Here is a 20,196-nt window from a genome sequence, read left to right as displayed (position 1 = left end):
ACAGTTTTTAACCACTTCTGCCGTCTCCTTTCCTGGATTCATAGCGCTCAATGAGCGCTATGTACTAAAGAGTGAAAGTCTATGTATTTCTTCCACTATGTGACCCGGCGATCACGTGACCGCCGGGTGCGCCCTGTTACAGCGGAGCTGCGGGGTCCAACCAACAGGAGCATGGAGACACGGTGACGAGTGTCGGGCATCATTTGCCCGACACTCGTCCTGTGTAAATATACCTTTATAAATTTAAGCTGAAGGGGACGAGTATAATGCCATAAGCTATGATGAAATATGCTGATCAAACCCAAACTTACAAAGAACTTACCTGAATAAAATGCAATGCCCCCTGTCCAGTAACTTCTCCGCATCCAAAGGAGCAGAGAAGGCATTTGCTGGGCACTAACATACAAAATAAGGACTATGAAGCGACGCATACTATCCAAAGTATAGCGTCCCTTTATAAACCCTACCTGATCCTTCCCAATCAAGGAAGAAAGGAAGGATATCTGTTAACTAGAACTGTTCAGTAGATTTTAAGATTCATATTAAGTATCTGGTGACTTTCCAGGTTTTGGTAGGCTCACAACTAAAGCTTTCAGCGTTTCGGGGTAGAAAGGTCTCTTTCTCTAACTTCAATAAATAGTCTAAGGAGATAAGGTACTAGAATATCTCTACGGGATTTATAATAATCATTTGTTTAACCATCAGGTCCTGAGTACTGGCAACATTTTACAATCACAAGGGCCTTCATGCAATATTGCATTATAGCATAACATGCTATAAAAAATGCTTCTAGAAATTAATGCCTTTCTGTAAAAGTTTGATCCAAGCACAGGCTTGTGGACACAACACGTCCTAAAAATAAAAGTTCCAAATCTGCAGAGTTTGTACGTGCTACTTATGTATCGTATGTGAGGACATATCTTCACCAGACCTAAACAGACTGATAATTTCACTGGAAGCTGTGCAGGGGAGAGGTGACGGTAATCGGCTGTAGTTCTCCTTCCTGATGATCTGATGTTTCTTGCAGCTTGCCCCCGTCACTTAGACAAAGACATAGACAAAATGAAGAAGTAAAACTTTTGATGTTCCTGGACTTACCTGTATATTGACATGACGGTTACAGCCAATCATCGGTCGGCGTGTTCTTGTGCATTCTGAGAAGAATTACAAACCTTTTTAAATATCTCAGGCAACCTGAAATTTAAACCTGATGTTTAAAGTAAAGCGGATCTACAGTTACAACTATAAGGCCGGCTGCACACGGCCGTGACGGGCTCCACCGCGGAAAATTCCGCGGCGAAGCTCGTCACGGCGCCCCCCAGAGACCCCATACTTACCAGCGGATCCGGCGCTCTGGGTCCCGCATGACGCTTCCCCGCCCACCGCCGCCGCATCTTATGACACGCCGGCCGCGTCATGTGACGCGGCGGCGGTAGACGGGGAAGCGTTTTCAGGCTATCTTCTGCTGTGCTACAGCGGGAGATAGCGTGAATGGACGGCTTCCATTGACTGCAATGGAAGCCGTCTGCGCGTACACCCGCGGCAAATAGAGCATGCCGCGGGTGAGGACGGGAGATTTCACGGTGCGGAATTCCGTGGTGGAATTCCGCTCCGTGTGCCCTGAGCTATTAGGTTCAACAGAACCTAATAGCTGCGGGCAACGCAGCGGATTTTCGCCCGCGAATTACGCCGCGGAAATCAGTTCGTGGGAAGGAGGCCTAAAGCCGTAGTTGCGTACTCCTTAACACGGGCCGATGATGGGGAACGGACGTTCGTCAGTCTGATCATCCCCCCCCTTCTGAATATTCCAGTGAACAACCGACCAACAAGCAGCCGATTTGATCTTTCATGCTAGTTGAAACGCAATTTTGGTATAATTGTTCGACATCGTGAATAGGGGGCTATGCTGCCAGGGAATGCACTATGGGAATGAATGATTGTAGTAATGATCGTTCATCCCCATACTTGTTGATCTTCTGCTGCCTATAAATAGCAAATCATGCGCTATTATTACGATTGGCTCTCATTCAGAACGGCAGAGGATTGGGCCGTGTAAAAAGGCGAAAGGAGAATGTATCGCAGTAGTCTGCATCAAAAGACTAATTGCATTCATTCATTTTGGTTTAAACCTACTGAAGTTGCCAAGAGATGTGAATGTAGGGAGGGACTCTGCAGTTTTTTCAATCCTAGGTTCACATGCAGATTATTTGCTGCTGATTTTCTATAGCTAAAGGAGTCCGCAGCAAATCCATATTGAAATCCAGTTGAATTTAAATTGAAGGGTTGAAATCTGCTGCGGATACGCACCAAAAACCATGATAAAATCCACACAAAATGTTGTAACATTTGCAGTGGATTTTTTTTTCAGCTGTGGACTATCCACAGTAAGTGGCTTATGCGTGAACGCACTCTAAAGCCCTATTTACACGCAACGATTATCGCTCAAAATTCACATAAACAATTTCTTTTTAGCGATAATCATTGCATGTAAATGCTACCATCATTTGCTTTTCGGACGATTGATGATTTTTAGTTCAGCTTAAAATCCATCCTTCAGTCAAAGAGCTGATGGCAGGGACCGCACTCTGTGTTTCTCCACGGGAGTGCCAATGATAATGTATTCAGCTGCTGTCCCACAGGAGAACAAAGGAGCTGATGGCAGATAATAGACCACCTGCTGTTATCTGCATATAGCTCAGGGAGGCTCATTTACATGCAAATGAAGCTAATAGGCACTAATGCCCTTTAGTAGCTTATTAGCAGCTTATGCAAAATGATCGCTCAAACTGTCTTCCTCCCTATCCTTTAAATGACTTTTGAGCAATTATCTTCACGTGTAAATGGGGCTTTAGCGAATGTTCAACAGTGGCAGACTAGTCACAGAAAGTGCATAAATGTTCACAAACCTCATTGAGATGTATGGAACAGACACTGAAGTCTCTGCAACTAATCTGCCAAGTGTGAACATACACTTGTAGAACAGGAACCGCTATACACTGTGAAAATTCTTCCTTTTGGCTAAAAAAAATTGCATGCATCTAGAAAATGTAATATGTTTGCTTTTTTTTTTCTCACATGACCATCTGTGTTTTCTCTTCAGGAAAGAAGCGATTTTGAATTACCACAGTGTAATGGCCAAGAACCTGCGTTGTACTCGCCATCCTCGGCTGTCTTGGAGAAGTACAAGGAGACTTCGACGTACACTTGAAGGCTGGACTGAGGTGGCTCTAACAAGTATTGGCAATATTGGCGCACGATAACAATACGCTTTGTGTAACCAGCTTTGTTATTGACATACCGTATGTACAATATGTCCATATAACTGTAAGCGCCTGAGCATCTATTCTGTGCGCTTTGGGCTTTAAAGAGATATTTATTCCTGACTATAATATTCAATCCAGCTGACGGTTTATGAAAAGCAAATCGTAAGAATTGATAGTACTTTGTATGAGTAGTATTACAATTGTAGTATAGATTCAATTTGTAATATTCTGACAGGCAAAAATATTTTGTAAAACTCAGGGTTTTTTTTTTAAGCAATTACCCACAATTCAACCAATTGTTTGGGGAGGCCAAAAATGGACGCTGTAAGTCCGTAGAAGTATGGCTGCCATCTTTTTGATACTAAGCCTGTCAGCAAACACAATAGCGTAGTAGAACAGATGGGCAAAACAAAACTATTTTCCTCAAATACAATGGAACAAAGTGATCTATTCACTGCACAGCTGTAAGCCCACATCAGAATGTTTTTAGGAAGTCACTAGCATGTAATCAATACTAGTAAAATTAGGAACGAAAGCAGTACGCTTTTATAAAGCAGTATCCTTTATAATACAATGCGCAGTCTTGTCTGCCTGTTTTCATAATGCTTAAAATGAAGGAAACCCTTGTCTGTACTTTATAATACAGTATGATCAGACGTGTGTATATCTTTTGTATTATATTTCTTTCTCAAATACGGTCTCGTGTGTTTTCTGTTTTTGATCTTATAATATAAGCATGAATTGAGGTCAAAGACAAAGGTGATCCCCCTCATCCAGTACCACCCGTCTGCAGTTGCACCTACTGCTTTAACTCAAGCTGGACTTTTTAAAATCTATTGTACAAAGTATACATTTTGTATTCCGTAGATGAAAAATGAGACTTACCTTGATAATAAGCCCTATCCTGATTTTCAGGCAGGGACTTGAAATATAAGCCCTTCCCCGAAAATACGCCATAGCTACACTCCAGCAAGTGAGCACTGTGATTGGATCGAGCGCCAGCCAATCACAGCCGGCGCTTGATGAACCAATCACAGCCATTAAGTAATGTTATTCATTGAATGGCTGTGAATGATCAAGCATCGGCTGTGATTGGCTGGCGCTCAATCCAATCACAGGGCTCACTTGCTGGAGGTAGGGGGAATGCGAAGCCCCGTGTACCAGAGAGAAAATCCTCTAAAAGTGGGGAGGATTACACATCAGCCTGCCGCAGTGCCAGGGAGACTATCGCGGGGGACACAGACGCCGGCTGTGAGGTGAATATATGCCAAAAATAAGACACTGTCTCTTTTGGGGCAAAAATTAATATAAGACAGTGTCTTATTTTCAGGGAAACCTTGTATCAGAAGGACCCTTTTACACAAGATGACGGTCGAACTCTTAAGCACCCAACAATCATAGCTGCTGTGCTCGCTGAATTAAGATGGGGCGTGCCAGAGATGTCTTCTGGGTACCCGCCTCCATGGAGTGTAAACAAGAGGTTGTTCATAGATGGATGACTGCCTATTTATATGGACAGTTATCAACTGGTGTTCAAGCCTCCATAAAGTGAACAACGAGTGATAAACAAATTATCGTTTGCTGTTCAGTTGTTGGCTAAATGTCGGGTAAATGACTGCAGAAGCGCTGAGGTCACAGCTAAGGTTGTCAGCGCTCCTGCAGAGTGTTTACACTGAAAGACTTATCGCTGGATCGTGGCATTCTTGCTGAGTGCTTCAACTTCTATGTGAAGCGCTGAGCAGGGAGCATTTATTCTTAACGAGAAGCCAGCGATGACCGAATTTTGACCAAACTAATCGTTGTGTAAATAGCCCATAAGTAATCACAATGCTGTAAGTTTCACATGAAGTTTTGCTACATCTGTACTTATTTCAGTATCTGATTAAATGACAGGTACACGTTAAAGAAATACTACAGATAAGCAACATGGTTTGTGAGATTTTTATTTGCTGAAAAACAGACAGACATCAAAAAGTATACTGGCTGTAAAAATTGTACATTTTCATCTTAGAAATACATACTAAATTTTACATATTTTTTTCTTTCTGTATTATACAAGTCATCCATAAGAAATATAAACCATTTGTCACCAGGTATAACTTGTTTTATTAACAGACACCGTTTATCATTGTTAAAACTATAGACGCAGTTAAAACTGTAGACCCAGAAACCAGTCTCTAGCTGTCCACTGGAATTCACAGACCAAGAAAACATCTTATCACAAATATAGAAAAATAAAATACTCATTTCAGTGGTGGGAGGTCATAAGTCTGCCCCGGAGTCTGATGTGTGCTCAGTTCTCATCGCGCTTTTATGTACACCTAAATATCCCATCCTGGAAATGTTGCGGTCAACTACAGGTTTTTGTGGCTACACTTCAGAGAGCATTATGCAATAATACTGTGGGATACTATCGAACTTCTATTATACTTTGTCCCATTAACACAGTTTGTCCTCAAATGTTTGGCAAATACAAAATAAAGCCGGTAAAGGCTCTTTCATATCTGCGTTAGGGCTTTCCATTTCTCTGTTCTGACTTTGAGGCTGGATTCACACGAACGTATATCGGCTCAGTTTTCACGCCAAGCCGATATACGTCGTCCTCATCTGCAGGGGGGGGGGGAGGATGGAAGAGCCAGGAGCAGGAACTGAGCTCCCGCCCCTCTCTGTCTCCTCTCCGCCCCTCTGCACTATTTGCAATGGGGAGAGGTGGGATAGGGGTGGGGCTGATTCTCGAAACAGCCCCGCCCCGTCCTGCCTCCTTTTATTGCAAATAGTGCAGAGGGGCGGAGAGGAGGCAAAGAGGGGGCGGGAGCTCAGTTCCTGCTCCTGGCTCTGCCATCCCCCCCCCCCCCCCCCCCCCCTGCAGATGAGGACGACGTATATCGGTTCGGCGTGAAAACCGAGCCGATATACGTTCGTGTGAATCCAGCCTGAAGCAGAGAAATGGAATTAATGTTTCTGATTTTCCTCCATTGATTTCGATGGGTTTAAGAAAAAATCTACTACTTTCATTCCATTATGTTTCCGTTCTCAACAGAACAAATACCGCCTAGCCTGAGGAAGGACCGTATGAACTGTAACCTATGCCCCAATAGTCCCGGCTCTAGAGGGATTTTCTGCAAGGACGTTTTAAAGCGTCCTTGCTGGGTTGTATAAGGGCTACCTGGGCTTTTATAGTCTACGGATGGGCCTATAGTGGTCAAAGCAGAGTTGTTGTTTTTAAAGATGATTTTTTTGTTTTTGCGCAAATTTTAGAATTTGATAATACAAAATGAACTGTTCTGAAGCTTTACTTATTTAGAGATTCCCGGCCCTCTACATCTATCAAATAAATAAATCTAGTTATTTGTATAGCGCCAACTTATTCCGCAGTGCTTTCAGGTATTTTTTGTATTTATTACCCCCCCACCAAGCTGAGACTCATTTTACTGACCTCGGAAGGATGGAAGGTTGAGTCAGCCTTGAACCACGCGGGGATTGAGCTTTCAACCTTCAGGTCATGAGCGAGAGGTTAGGACTGCATTATCTGTTACCTTAACGCTCTGCACCCCACGAGGCTTAGTATCACTATTACATAGACAATTAAGCTTCTGTAATTGGCTACTAAATAGACAATGTATCAAACACTGAAAGAGACTGTATAATACTTGGGATCCTCTTTATGTTGTATTGTTATTTTTAATTGTGGCAGTCTTGAAATGTTACCCAACCCCACACCTCAGTATTTCAAAGAAGTTCCTTTTGCAGCTAATATATTAAGCCAGTGCCGACTGCAAAACAAACCTCATGAGATGCTCAGCCTTCTGAGGAAACCGCGTGCAGCTATGGATGACGTCAATACACTCATTAGTAATCCAAAAATAACAGGCTCCCAGCAACGTAGCAGACGTGGAGGCTGTGTAATCACGGCTGAATCCCTGACTACTGCGCCTAGAGTTAAAAAAAACACAAACTTTTTTTTTTTTTTTTTTAGATGAAACTGACAAAAAAAGAACTTTTGTGGCCGCGTTTACAATCCAAATTCGAGAAGTAAAATATTCTCCGTATTATGAATTACTAGGCGAAGGTTCACTCCAGTCTGATAAGCGATGGCTGTTTATTTAATACCATCATAAATGATGCTGTAAACATCAAACATGCAACTTCTATCCACATTCTCATCCATTGCACAATGTAATAAAAGACATCTGATCTGAAAACTAATGTATGACCAGGCTGATGAGTGTGGAGTGAGTCTGCAGCTGCATACTGTATGGATCTTATGTCCTCGGGGCCTCATGCCATATAACTCTCAACATAATGTTATGGGTGCATTCAGACCGCACATGGTTTACTGTGATTTGCTGAAGGTTTTTGGGGAGGTTTCAGTAACTCTTGCAACCACATTGAAACCATTGTCAAAAGACTTTTTCCATTCTGTTTTTTTTTTTTTGCCCTTGCAGCTGCACCTCAACCGTGCCATCTGAATTCACCCTAACTAGGCTACTGGCACACATATAACACTTAGGGGATGAAGTTACCACCAGGCCTAGGCACCCTTGGCAATGCAGGCATCATTCCAATACCAGCACATATGAATGGTGGTGGACTAATTTAGTATAAATGAAGTGGAGAATTATTCTACCTTGCCCCATATCAACCCGAGGAGCTTGGCCTCCCTACCACATGAGTTGAGCTGGGCCTTCACATGCCGTAGATTTGTTGCATAAAATGTTGCTACTGAAAAAGTCCACTTCCTACATGAGAATGGAGATATTTCTGCAAGATAAATTCAAAAGAATGGGGTTCATATTCATGCGAGATTTGTGTTTCTCACAACGCGCAAATCTCACATGATTTTCTCGGCTGCGTGAAAGCGGCCTTAGGGTTTGTCAATACAAGTCTGGAAAAAATCTATTGCAGATTTCACTACGCATTCCAGTAGACCCCCCCTGGTCGGGGTGGGACACACATCCATAGTATGGGCACATAAATGAACTTGTGTGTAACTGACCTAAATATGTTAAAACTAGAGATGAGCGAGCACGCTCGTTTAAGGCTGATGCTCGAAAGAGCATCGGTCTTTTCGAGTAACTGCTTACTCGTGCGAGGAAATGCGGGGGAGGGGGGGGGGAGAGATCTCTCACTCTCCCCCCTGCCGCACCCTCATTTGCTCGGACTAGTAAGCAGTTACTCGAAAAGACCGATGCTCTCTCGAGCATCAGCCTTAAACGAGCGTGCTCGCTCATCTCTGGTTAAAACGTCATCCACGTTGCTGCTCCTGTAATACCCTGCACAAATTTTCACCTGTGCTCCGAGACTGAAAATCTGAAGCACTTCCACTACATGTGAATGTAGCCTAAGAGTGCCCTGAATTTGCTGAACCCCCTCCATCCAAGTTGTATGGGTGCTGTACAGAGGCAGGAGAGAAGGGATATCTCAAACACCCCTACCCTTTTTTCAGATTTTACTTCTAGTACCTTTAGTAGTAGACTAGAGAGAAGGGAAACCTATTGGTACTGCTCTCACTATGATCATGACACTGCACTGTAGTTAATTGCTATTAAAGGGGTTGCAGAAGATTAGGCAAACATGGTGGCACACCTATCCACTGGTTGTATGTGGTATTGGGGCGCAGTCCTAATCACTTCAGAGGAGTTCAACTGCAATATTGGGAACAGCCAGCGGTCCAGGGTGCCGTTTCTGGAAAACGAGCAGCCATGTTTTATAATCCCTGCAATCCATTAAAATACTGCTGTGTCTTGGTATTCAAACTGAGCAGCACATTTTCCATAGTTCAGACTTATGACTCCCCAGAGTAGAACACCGAATAGTGGGTATATAAATCTTGACGCCAATCACCTGGAAATATAGAGATATAACATGCCACACACTAAAACAAGAATACTTTGGTCAAGCAATAAGATATCTTTTCCAGTACCAAGCACGTAGGCGGACATATCATCAACACTGTAGACTGAAGTAGCTGCTTTATTTAGATCGTTTTGCTTAGAACATGCCATGTGGGTAATAGTATGGCAGAAGAGTCCCTTACGTACAGAATACAAAACCGGTTTTCAAAGACCCTGTATAACAGCGATGTCTCATTAGAAATGCTGGGTTACCATCAGGTGATCAGACAAAAGACTAAATCCAACTAGTTAAAAAAAAAATGCACTTTTTTTCCCATGAACTTTTTGAACTCAAAAACTTTTCTGTTTGTGAGCAATGCTTTATCTATTCTCTAGTGGCTGTACAATTGGCAGATTAAGGACTAGACTTCAGGAGATCGGGGATGGAAAGGGAGTATAATTGGGCAAATGGACCAAAACATTTCCTTCACACACTTTTTTTTCTGGCATTTTTGGTGTTGTTTTTGGAAGGGGTGCACTAAGGGTGCATTCACACACAGTGGTTTGGCTGCGGAATGCAAACTAACTTTGTACAACAATGTAAGTGAATGAGGTTTCAACAAACTCCATTCACCCTTAGCGGAAAAAAAAAAATCGACAGCAAAATATAGTCCTACTGCGGATTTTCAAATCTGCCACTTGTTCTATTTGTTGCAGAAATGCCACGGATTTTCACTGCAGAATTCATTGATTGCAATGCAATGAGACAATTCTGTCAAAATCCACATGCAGGTTTACACTGCAATGTGTGATCATACTCTTATAGCTCCTGCCATTAGCCTTCAGGCCACTTTCGGATGTCCTAAATACAGGCACATTTTGTACCATCCACAATACCCAAACCCCAGAAGTTCTACTGAACTCGGCTTGGATCACTCTTAACCCCCTAGTGTCGACCCAGTAATCTATTTACGTCCTGCTATTGCTGGACGTGTATGGAGGGATACAGCGCCGCTATCTCCCTCCATACTGTGCGGGCGTTAGCTGCTTATTACAGCTGACAGCGGCATTTAAATCCCCCGAACGATGTGTGAGGGTCCCGTTCGGCACCCCGCGCTGATATCGGGGGAGCCATGCAGGTGTCATGGCAGCCGGGGTCCTTCTAAAAGACCCCAGGGCTGCCCTCGGAGACTGCCTATCAAGCCATCCCCGTGGGGTGGCTTGATAGACTGCCTGTCAAAAAGCAGTATGACGTAATGCTATAGCATTACATCATACTGCAGGAGCGATCAAAGCATCGCTGGTTGTAGTCCTCTAGGACAGAGGTCCCCAACTCCAGTCCTCAGGGACCACCAACAGGTCATGTTTTCAGGATATCCTATAGTTAGAACACCTGTGGCAATGTCTGAGGCACCGACAATAATTACATCACCTGTGCAACACTGAGGAAATCCTGAAAACATGACCTGTTGGTGGTCCCTGAGGACTGGAGTTGGGGATCACTGCTCTAGGAGGACTAAAAGAAAGTGTAAAAATAAGATCAATAAAGTTTTAGTAATTATTAAAAAAAAAAGTAATAAAAGTAAAAAAAACCAAAAACCTTTTGCCATATTTGCAATAAAAAAATGTAAATAATAAACCAAAAATACGTGTTTGGTATCACTGCGTCCAAAAAATCCGATCTATCAAAGTAATGCATTATTTAAAGTTTTTCAGTACATTATATGGTACAATAAATAGCACCATTGAAAAATACAACTCGATTTTTTAAATGGGAGGAGGAAAAAACGAAAATGGAAAAAAGCAAAAATGCTCCGTCACTAAGGGGTTAATGTGCTCTAAGTTCGGCAGAAGACCTTAAAATGCCCACAATACAGTTCTGTAAGGCTCAATGTCCACGGGCGGATTTGAATTGTGGAATCCGCGGGTGGCACGCAATTCAAGCTGCACATAGTGAGACATGCAGGTTTGTTTTGCAGACCTTCCGGTCTGGGTAACAAATTGCAGCATGCTCCATTTTGCTGTGGTTCACACACGGTCGGCTTTCCGGACGGATCCAGCGGGAAAGCAGGAGATTTAAAAAAAGAAACAAAACTGTATTGAGCATGTCGGACGGCAAGCCGTGAGGGCCATGCACAGTACAGCGAACCCGGAAGTAGCGAGGGCCGCACGAATTTCGCAGCCTGCAAGACACAGAGCTCACTGGATGCAGGCACGGGCGGATTCTGACCCGTCCGTGGACATGAGGCCTAAAGGTGATCTCGCACACTTTTTAAATTTTTTTTTAATGAAACTTAAAACTATTGGATCCCATTGATTTGATTGGGGTATAAAATACGTTTTAAGATTTGGGTTTTATTTACTTTTTTTCCGTAGAATGATGGAATGGATTTAATATGTATCAGGTTTGAGTGAACTATTGAATTTAGTCAAATAAAAGAAAAAAAATAAATAGAACTTATTTTGCAAACACTCTTTTTTCATAAAATTGTAGTATGAAAAAACTAAATCATTTAGCTTTCTGTGAGAAAAGCAGTTTTCAATTTTCAAAGAGAGAGAGCGGTCCGATTGACATTTAGCAGAAATCTCCTGTAGATGGCAGTATTGGTGTTCTAAAAGTCAAATGAGTTTCTTTTCAGCATCGATCATAGTGAGAAAGTACAGACAGGTTAATGGTAAGTGCCACTCTTCAAGTCAATACTTGGAAGTGTAAAAATAATGCAAGGTAAGTGGTATACATGACAGGTGCAGCAAGGTTTAACTGGAGTGTAAGAAGTTTATTTGATATCATGTCCTGATCTATTAGAAAGCTATTGTGCTCTTAATTTAAAAAAAAGGAATTGTAAAGCAATTGATGGGGTAAATAAACTGTTGCACAGAAATTATCTTAATGCAGTAAGTCTCAAGTTAAACTTTGCTACATCTGTACATAGATGAGCACTAAAGTCAAAGAAATAGAAGCACCAAATGAAGGGAACAGGAGTTATAAACTGTGTAATGCCTATTACAGGACCTGAGGAGGCTCTACGTGACACAGGGATTCTCTTTGTATTCCCCCAATCCCTGTGCCCTGTACCGCCCCTCCAGGTCCTGCACTACGCTTAACATAGCATATAACTCTTGCAGGGAGTGTTTTTCTTGCATGTTTTCTAGGCGGACTGGTTGCAAAAATTTGGTGGCAGATCTTGAATATGTTTCCTATTGATTCACTAGTGGCAGTAAGATTTGGAAAACAATGTTATACAATGTAAACTCCATAATGGGTAAGAAATAAATGAATAGTCTGCATTGTAATAAATAGTACAGTCTGCAAAATGACTGTCTCTAAATAGAGGGAAACGGTGCACCAAAAAGTCCTGTATAATGACATTAAGGTCATAAATACAAACTACCCAAATATCGGTAAAGTGTTTTGGTTCAATTATAATAAATCAAGGAAGGGGGGGAATTATCAATTTTATTATGTCAGTTTTTGGTGAAAAGTATCATTATATCAGTAAGTATGACTGCCTTCTGTGATTTTTTTAAAATCCCCATGCGTGCCAAAATTGTGCAAAATTTTCATTGACGACAGTTGGAAAAGTGCACATGGTTCATGGAGTGCGTGTAGCCTAAAATTTGAGACAGGATAATACTAAAGCCAGAAAATGGCACAAATCTGCAGCTAACATTAGGCTTAGATGTCTTTTTCTGACTTTATTGCAGTTCAAAATAAAGCAAATTTATTAAGAGGTGTGAGCTTTTTAATACCTTTTCTGCAGTTCACTCCAGTTTTCTTATACCGCTGTCTTAATAAACGTGGCTCAGTGTGCACTAGTCCACCGGGTAAGCCCATGATGTGTGTTATACTACCCCTCTGCCAAGATATTTGGGTGACTCCCTACTTTTTTGGCTTGTGAAGGATATCACTCGTGACGTCATCTTCCCCGTCTCCTGTTGGTAACCCAGCAAATTAAGTGCATTATTGCAGATTTAAAAAAAAACAATTCAAGTTGTGGCATCAGCCATGCTCTATATTAAATGTTTAACAACTATACCTTTTATATAGATAACATATCTAACAGGACATAGCCAACCAAACAACTATTAAAGAGAAAGCATATACAGACTACCAACTGCTGTAATAGCTTTGACTAAAAATATCACAGAAGTGTTTACGACTCTTATAATTATATACACATACGCTGCCTCTGTCAAGAAGGATCACATGTATGCCCTGGGCAGAATACAATGTGGTTTCCCGACATTATAAAAATAGGTTTCCTGGTCCCTTTTAGAATAATGACCTATCTGGGAAAGGTCATTTTGGTCTACCCAGCGAACAGTAGGTATTAACCTTGTCTTTAAATAATTGCTACCCTGCACTTTCTCATTCCATACAAGAGGCACTAGGAGGTTTAGTGGTTAATGAATGAATAACAACTCTTACAAGGTATTTGGAGTGATATCTACAGCTAACCTACCATTAGTACTATACCACTGATGTGAATCATGACACTAAATACTGTTTCCATAGTAGACAAAGTTAAAACCTGCCAGATTCCAGTGCACTTTAATAAAAAATGACTCAGTATTGGTTATATTTAACAAGGCAAAGCAGGATACGATCTATTTCTTCAACGAGAAGACTAATAGAAGTCATAGTAGATGATATGGGATAATCATGTAATATGACATTGGTAATGATATTGAAAGAATTATCATTAAGAATAAAATGTTGCCAAGTTTTACCGAAAGTTTACAAAAAAAGCAGAAGGTTTTTTTAGAATATATTGAGTTTGTTAGTATTACTAATTCATAAGCTGGGCCCTACCTGTAACACAACCCCCAACTTTCCTTGTGCCATTAACACTACTGGGGTCTACCGCTGTGGCAGATAGGCTTTTGGGTTTAGATGCTACTGCTGTCTCTTGCACCCGCTATAGCTATGCCTCTGCAAGTGGATGAATAAAGTATAACTATTGTTTTAAAGTTTACCATGAGGTGATCACCAGGTTCTGGTGCTTATAAATATACATTCACTTAGGCTTCTGAGGGTACATTTAGGATTGTGCTGAAGAATCGCAACGTAAACCTGTAATTTATCATCTGTGAGAATATCCCAGCAGTATGGAATGACATATCTGAGAATATACGGTAGATGATAGGCAAAATCTTTAGAATATTACCTGTACGAGTATATTGGGGGTAGTTTTGGGAAACAATGGTCCACTGAATACAATGTTTGTATATTTTTTTCTGTGTTTGCTCGGACGAGTATTCAGTTACTCGAGAAGACCGATGCTCACTCGAGCATCAGCCTTAAACGAGCATGCTTGCTCATCTTTAATACTCATACAATCATGTGAAGGGGGTCTAAAGGTTGTTTTACTCCCAGCCATTTCATCCCCTGGACATCCTGTCTACCTAGCCTGAACAACAATAGGTGATATTTTCCCTCTTCAATCAAATGGAGAATTCTAATAAAACGCACCACCTGCTCCCTTTGGATTGTGCTAGAAGGTTTTTAGTCCACAAATCTGCTTTATATTATACAATTCAGAAATGGAGATGGAAAGACTTGGTCTTTGCTGCCCTTCTTCTATTAAAGCTGGTCGTTTCATATTGTAATACTGCTAAAAGACTGTAAATAGACTGAGCTTACTCTTACCAAAACACAGAAGTGCCCTGATCACTTTTTAGTTGTTTTATTTCTATCAATCAGAATGCTTAAAGGGAATGTGTCATCTGAAAATCGCCTATTGTTAAAATCACGTTTTTATGGTAAACATATTTTAAACATGGACATTTTTTTTTACATTTTCCATGTCACTATTCTTCTAGAAAAAAAAATCCTGAAACTTGCAGTTTTCACTTTGGCAACTGAGCCTAATAATACTTCAATAGAGAACTTTTTCAGCAGACATTTGTTACCTTTCACTGTAATCTTCCTGTCTGTCATAACAACTATGTATATAGATAACACAGGATACACCATTCACAATATGTGATTATCACAGCTCTTCTACTCCCCCTTCCTGGACAAGGACCTCTATACAGGTTGACATCTATGGGAGATTGTTGTGGGTATGCTCTATGTGTCATCTCTAGACTATAGGTTCCTGTGGTCCATGAGGCTGCTGTAAAGCATATCTCTGAATCCTATTAACAGCAGCCAATGCAAGAGTCATAGACAGAGAACATAATAAAAAAAATTACAATCAGAAAATAAAAATATCTAAAAATACGTATCAGTATCTAGTTTTTAATGACTAAAATTTTGGTAATTCATTTCCTTTAAGGCTTTCTTTATTGGAGCTAAATGTATGCATTTCTGAGCTTGGAGATAACATTTATATACAACCATGAAATAATCTGCATTATTAATGCAAGTTCATGTCTAATAAATTGGATGTGTTGTGGAGGATAGCATTCGAAAACATGAAATTCTCAGTGGTAGCATACATAGTTAACACAAACTCTCATAACACAACATATTGCCACTTATATTAACCGGACACCCATGTAAAGATATTCAGAGTTCCTGGAAAACGTAAACAAATTAGTTTGGTCCGCAGGTAAAAACAACAACCAAAGAAATAGTGAAAAATATAGACATCTGTGGCATATGATAACTGTATTGTATAGAGACTAACCCATTGGCAAGTCACCTTCCCTTTTCACAAGTAATACTATGCAGAAAATAGCAGCACTAGGGCTCATTTCAGTAATTTTCTCAATTCTCATACCTGCCGACCTTCACATTATAGATTCTCATGCACCAAATCTTGAATAACATAAATCTGTAATATATCTATTAGGAAGAGATGTACTCATTCTGCATGGTTTTTGTTGTTTATTGGTATAGTTAGTGCTCAATCAAGAGTTCATGTCTTGGTATTCGTTACCATGTTGTTGACTTCATAATGAGAACTGTTCGTATGCTTGTGTCCTGTACACACAAGTGACACTTTTTTTGGCCCCTGAGCACTAAATGTAAGCAAAGTAATTGAGACTAAGCAAGTTTTGATATGCTAATATTCCCAATATTAGAAATGGGGAAACTTTTTGGGATCTGAAATGTGATATTTGTTGGTGATAAGTGCTACATGGTGAAAAGAAACTGTGTGCCACATCTTCATTGGATCTCTATACCAGAAAATACAGTACAAAGTCCCCAAAAATCTTGGCCTACACTCAAGTGGTTAGATTAAGGGAAGGATCTTATTGGAAGCCACCACAGATCCGTCATATTGCTGTTTCACGCTGCACAGCTTCTCTGCAATTCTCCAAGGCCTACTTGCAATGTGCACTATATCCCAAGGACACCATTAAGTCTTTGTTACGGTGCGGGCTCAAATTTGTGACTTGCATTCCTTACCCAGGAGAGTGGGTTTAAATATCGATCATGATCTTTGTCCGACTCTGGTTGGCTCTGTGCTCTCTCTGGTTTGGGGTTTGTAGAGGGAGGTTCAGGCTGTTGAACAGACATAGTCCTCCGAAGGTGGTTCCTTTTTCTTAGAAATTCAGGTTGTGTGTGCAAACCAAAGCTGCCCTTCCTCAGGATCATCCTGGAGGTGTTCTTTTTGGGACGGGAGTGATGACTAAATTCCAGAGTAGCCAAATGTGCAGCATATCCATCACTAATAAACTAGAATAGAACATAAATTTGCAATATTGACCATACTAAAGGATTTTATGCAATTTTCAACAAAACTTATCTAGTAAGGTTACATTTTACAAATTTACTAAGGTTAATCTACAACTACAAAACACTACTGTATATTCTAGTCAATTTTTAGAAAGGTTTTACTTTTCTGCTCTTTTGGATATAATATTCCACTTGTCAAACTAATGAAAATGAAGACTGTTCAACCTCATGGATCCAGAATACGAGTTTCTTATTATCTTGTGCAGGTTTCCATACATGCATGTCACACCTTTGTATAGGTGTAGTTCCCAGCAAGAGAAACCACGTAATCTTGTAGATATGATACCTTTTAATGGCTAACAAAAATACATGATGTTATGGCAAGCTTCCGAACCAACGCAGGGTTCTTCTTCAGGCTTAAATGGATTGGATCCAATCCATTTAATCCTGAAGAAGAACCCTGCGTTGGTTCGGAACCTTGCTGTAAGATCATGTATTTTTGTTAGCCATTAAAAGGTATATCTACAAGATTACGTGGTTTCTCTTACTGGGAACAATCACATTTTGCTCTACTGGCTAACACGGTACCGAACCTTTGTTTTCATTATAGGTGTAGTGTTACGATCGTGTGGGCAAACTGAGCACGGTGCCCACACGATCGCAACTTGGTACTCACACGGGTTTCATGCAAACTGACCCTGTGCTACCGGGAGGTTGAGTTGGCCCTACCTAAGCGGGGACATCGCCCCAATAAGGGCAGCCCAGTGGTATTCGGATCTGGGCCCTAACCTGATCCTAGGAGCCACGCACCAGAACAGGATGCATTCAAATGCCACATGACAGAGACGGAACACAGGACACACAGACCCAGAATACACAGCATACAGCAGCCACAATGGCAACACTAATAGCAGATAATAAGCTGAATATAAATGCGAGGTGTTAGTTCGTACATTGGCCAATGAACTTAAGCTGCAGGCCCCGTCAAGGCCCCTTGTATCTTACAGTCCCTACACTAGCAAGACACATCTACTAGAGGGCCCTTGGGGCCAACCTAGTGCAGACATAGCAAACAAACTCAGCAGACCAAACTGACACAAAATAAACGTACAAACTGACATGAACCACAAGGCACAGATTACACAGCAAGCTGCAACAGAACAGAGAACAGGTAACAGAACACATGTCACAGATACATCCAAACAGTACAAGACCAGTTTCAGACTGACCAGGAGCTGGGTTTATATGTGAGCCCAGACCCAGGAGATTGGCTAGGAGGAAGTACCACACCCAGCCAGCTCAATCAATTAACCCTGTGAGAGCTGTGCTGCTAGGAAGCTAAGAGCTACAGATCCCAGCAGCATACGTAACATGTAGGCTAGGTTTCACTTAAAAATAAATCAAATGTATCTCATACGGGCACCGAAATTTGGCTCAGAAGTGAATGGAACACAAGAACTGGAACCATGCATATTGATCCATGAATCGCTATGTATGGGGTGTATAAGAGAATTCTTAAAATACGAGTGCATCAATGGGAATAGAAGCCTGAATTGGTGTTCTGTTTTCATACAATACTCCTTCTTAATAGAAGAAATACAAAAGCACATGGAACTTCATTGATGCAGTTCACACATCCGTACAGCGTGCTTTAGAGAATCCTGTTTTTCATGTAGTGGCATAAGCATGATGCCTTAGAGATACATAGTACTACTCTACAAGGGGTGCACCAAAATACAATAGGATAGGTGATAAGTCTGGTCGGTGGGGGTCTCTGACCACTGAGACTTCCACCAATCTCAAGAACAGGGGTTCTATGACTCCTCATCACTGCATATTCATGTATACATGAATACAGTAGCAGTAATGCTGCCTGCGCGGTTGCCGCTCTATTTATTTAAATGGGACTGATGGAAATAGCCGAGTACAAACTCTTGGATATCTCTGGCAGTCTGATTGGAGATAAATAGAGCAGCACAACTTATATGGGAACACCACTCCGTTCAAACTCTTCAATTTGGGGAGTGCAATGAGCCAACAGTGAAGATAAGAGGAGGACATGGGGTCCCTGCTCTTGGGATTGGTGGGGGTCTCAGCGGTGAGACCTCCACTGATCAGATTTTTATCACCTATTTGGTACAACCCCTTTAAGTCAAATTATGCAGATAAAGAGAATTTTTAACAAGTACTAACCACTAAGAAAATAATTATTGTTTTGATATTACAGATACCATTTATTTACCAGTATTTATGTGGATTGTATAGATTACCCAAGAGAAAATGGAGAGCATAGTTACCTGACATTGATTCTGATACTTCTTAGCTGGACGTCCCACTATGTAGATTTGAGCAGATGATAGGCCAAGCACATTGTACACAGAAATGTCTTTCATTGAACCATAGGCAGCACTAATTTTAATGTGACACTAGAGAAAACATGATACGTTATGATGACATGGAATTAGTATATTAACGATATCTCATATTTATATTCCATTAGATGACAGAACTATAATGTATGACATCCAAGATGCCTTGATTTCTAGAAGACAACGTTATTTCATAAAAACACTGGGGCATATTTAGTGTATTTAGTCTATGAAAACTGTGTGCCCATCTGCAAGCTACAAATATATTAAAGGGACACTGTCATCAAACTTAACCCCCGTAAAGAATGTTATGGGGCTCAACGGTGAAGGAATTGGGAGTCCAAGGAGCGCTGTTTCATACCTACTGGGTACTCCATTCCAGCACTGTTTCTCTGTAAAGTTGGTGCACGCCAGTACCTTGACTCTTTGAGCAAGTTCAACTCCCATAGAAATGGATGGCAGATGTGCAGGCAGAAGGACTCAAGCTACTAGCGCCAACCTCGTTGGGACATGGGGCACCCGTGAGTATAAATCTTAAAAGACATAGCTATTCAGGCTTCAAATTATAGTAGTAAGCAATATATTCATTATATTTTAGGCTACTTTCACACTAGCGTTTTTTTGACTGATCCAGTTTTAAAAATGAATATAAAATAGAAAGCATCTATACGATTTCCGCTTACATCCATTTTTTAGCATTTAAGTAGTTGTGCCTCTTCAATGAATGGGGCTCAGTGGTTAACACTGTTGCCTTGCAATGCTGGGGTCCCAAGGTTCAAATCTCCCGGGCAATATCCACTTTGAAAAACTCCATACAGACATTACCCTTGGTTAGATTTGGTCACCATGCTTGTTCTTTCATTGCCAGATAAATAGAAGGGCAAGAAGAATTACCACAAAGAGAACATAAAAAACTAATACAGAGATCCCCCCCTGGTGAGATTTAAACCTTCAACTCCAATGCTGCAAGACAGCAGTGCTAATGACTGAGCGACCATGCTCAAGAAGAAACAACATAATAAAAACATATCCTCCATGCAGATATTGTCCATAGCCAGATGTGAACCTAGAAGCCCAGTGTTATAAGGTGTGATGACTCA

General features: G+C 41.1%; 2 protein-coding genes across 3 annotated transcripts in view; one reads left to right on the top strand and one right to left on the bottom strand.

Moving 5' to 3' along the window:
* The window catches only part of PIMREG (PICALM interacting mitotic regulator), a 36,059-nt gene extending 32,119 nt beyond the window's left edge, over window positions 1-3,940 (top strand). Inside the window, exon 5 of one of the 2 annotated variants that reach the window (XM_066599618.1) lies at window positions 3,101-3,940. In XM_066599618.1, coding sequence (XP_066455715.1) covers window positions 3,101-3,260 — 160 coding nt within the window. In that variant the 3' untranslated portion in view covers window positions 3,261-3,940. The remainder of the gene's footprint in view (window positions 1-3,100) is intronic. The other variant, XM_066599619.1, reaches the window with a different exon arrangement.
* Window positions 3,941-15,496: 11,556 nt separating this feature from the next.
* PITPNM3 (PITPNM family member 3) overlaps window positions 15,497-20,196 on the bottom strand; it is a 498,866-nt gene continuing 494,166 nt past the window's right edge. The window contains exons 19-20 of the mRNA XM_066599616.1: window positions 19,025-19,153; window positions 15,497-16,727 (exon numbers count right to left, since the gene is read on the bottom strand). Coding sequence (XP_066455713.1) covers window positions 16,419-16,727; window positions 19,025-19,153 — 438 coding nt within the window. The 3' untranslated portion in view covers window positions 15,497-16,418. The remainder of the gene's footprint in view (window positions 16,728-19,024; window positions 19,154-20,196) is intronic.

The sequence above is a fragment of the Eleutherodactylus coqui genome, chromosome 4 (assembly GCF_035609145.1).
Source record: "Eleutherodactylus coqui strain aEleCoq1 chromosome 4, aEleCoq1.hap1, whole genome shotgun sequence".
In the NCBI taxonomy this organism is placed as follows: Eukaryota; Metazoa; Chordata; class Amphibia; order Anura; family Eleutherodactylidae; genus Eleutherodactylus; species Eleutherodactylus coqui.
Note: the sequence above shows the minus strand (reverse complement) of the source record. Positions and strands in the feature narration are given on the sequence as shown.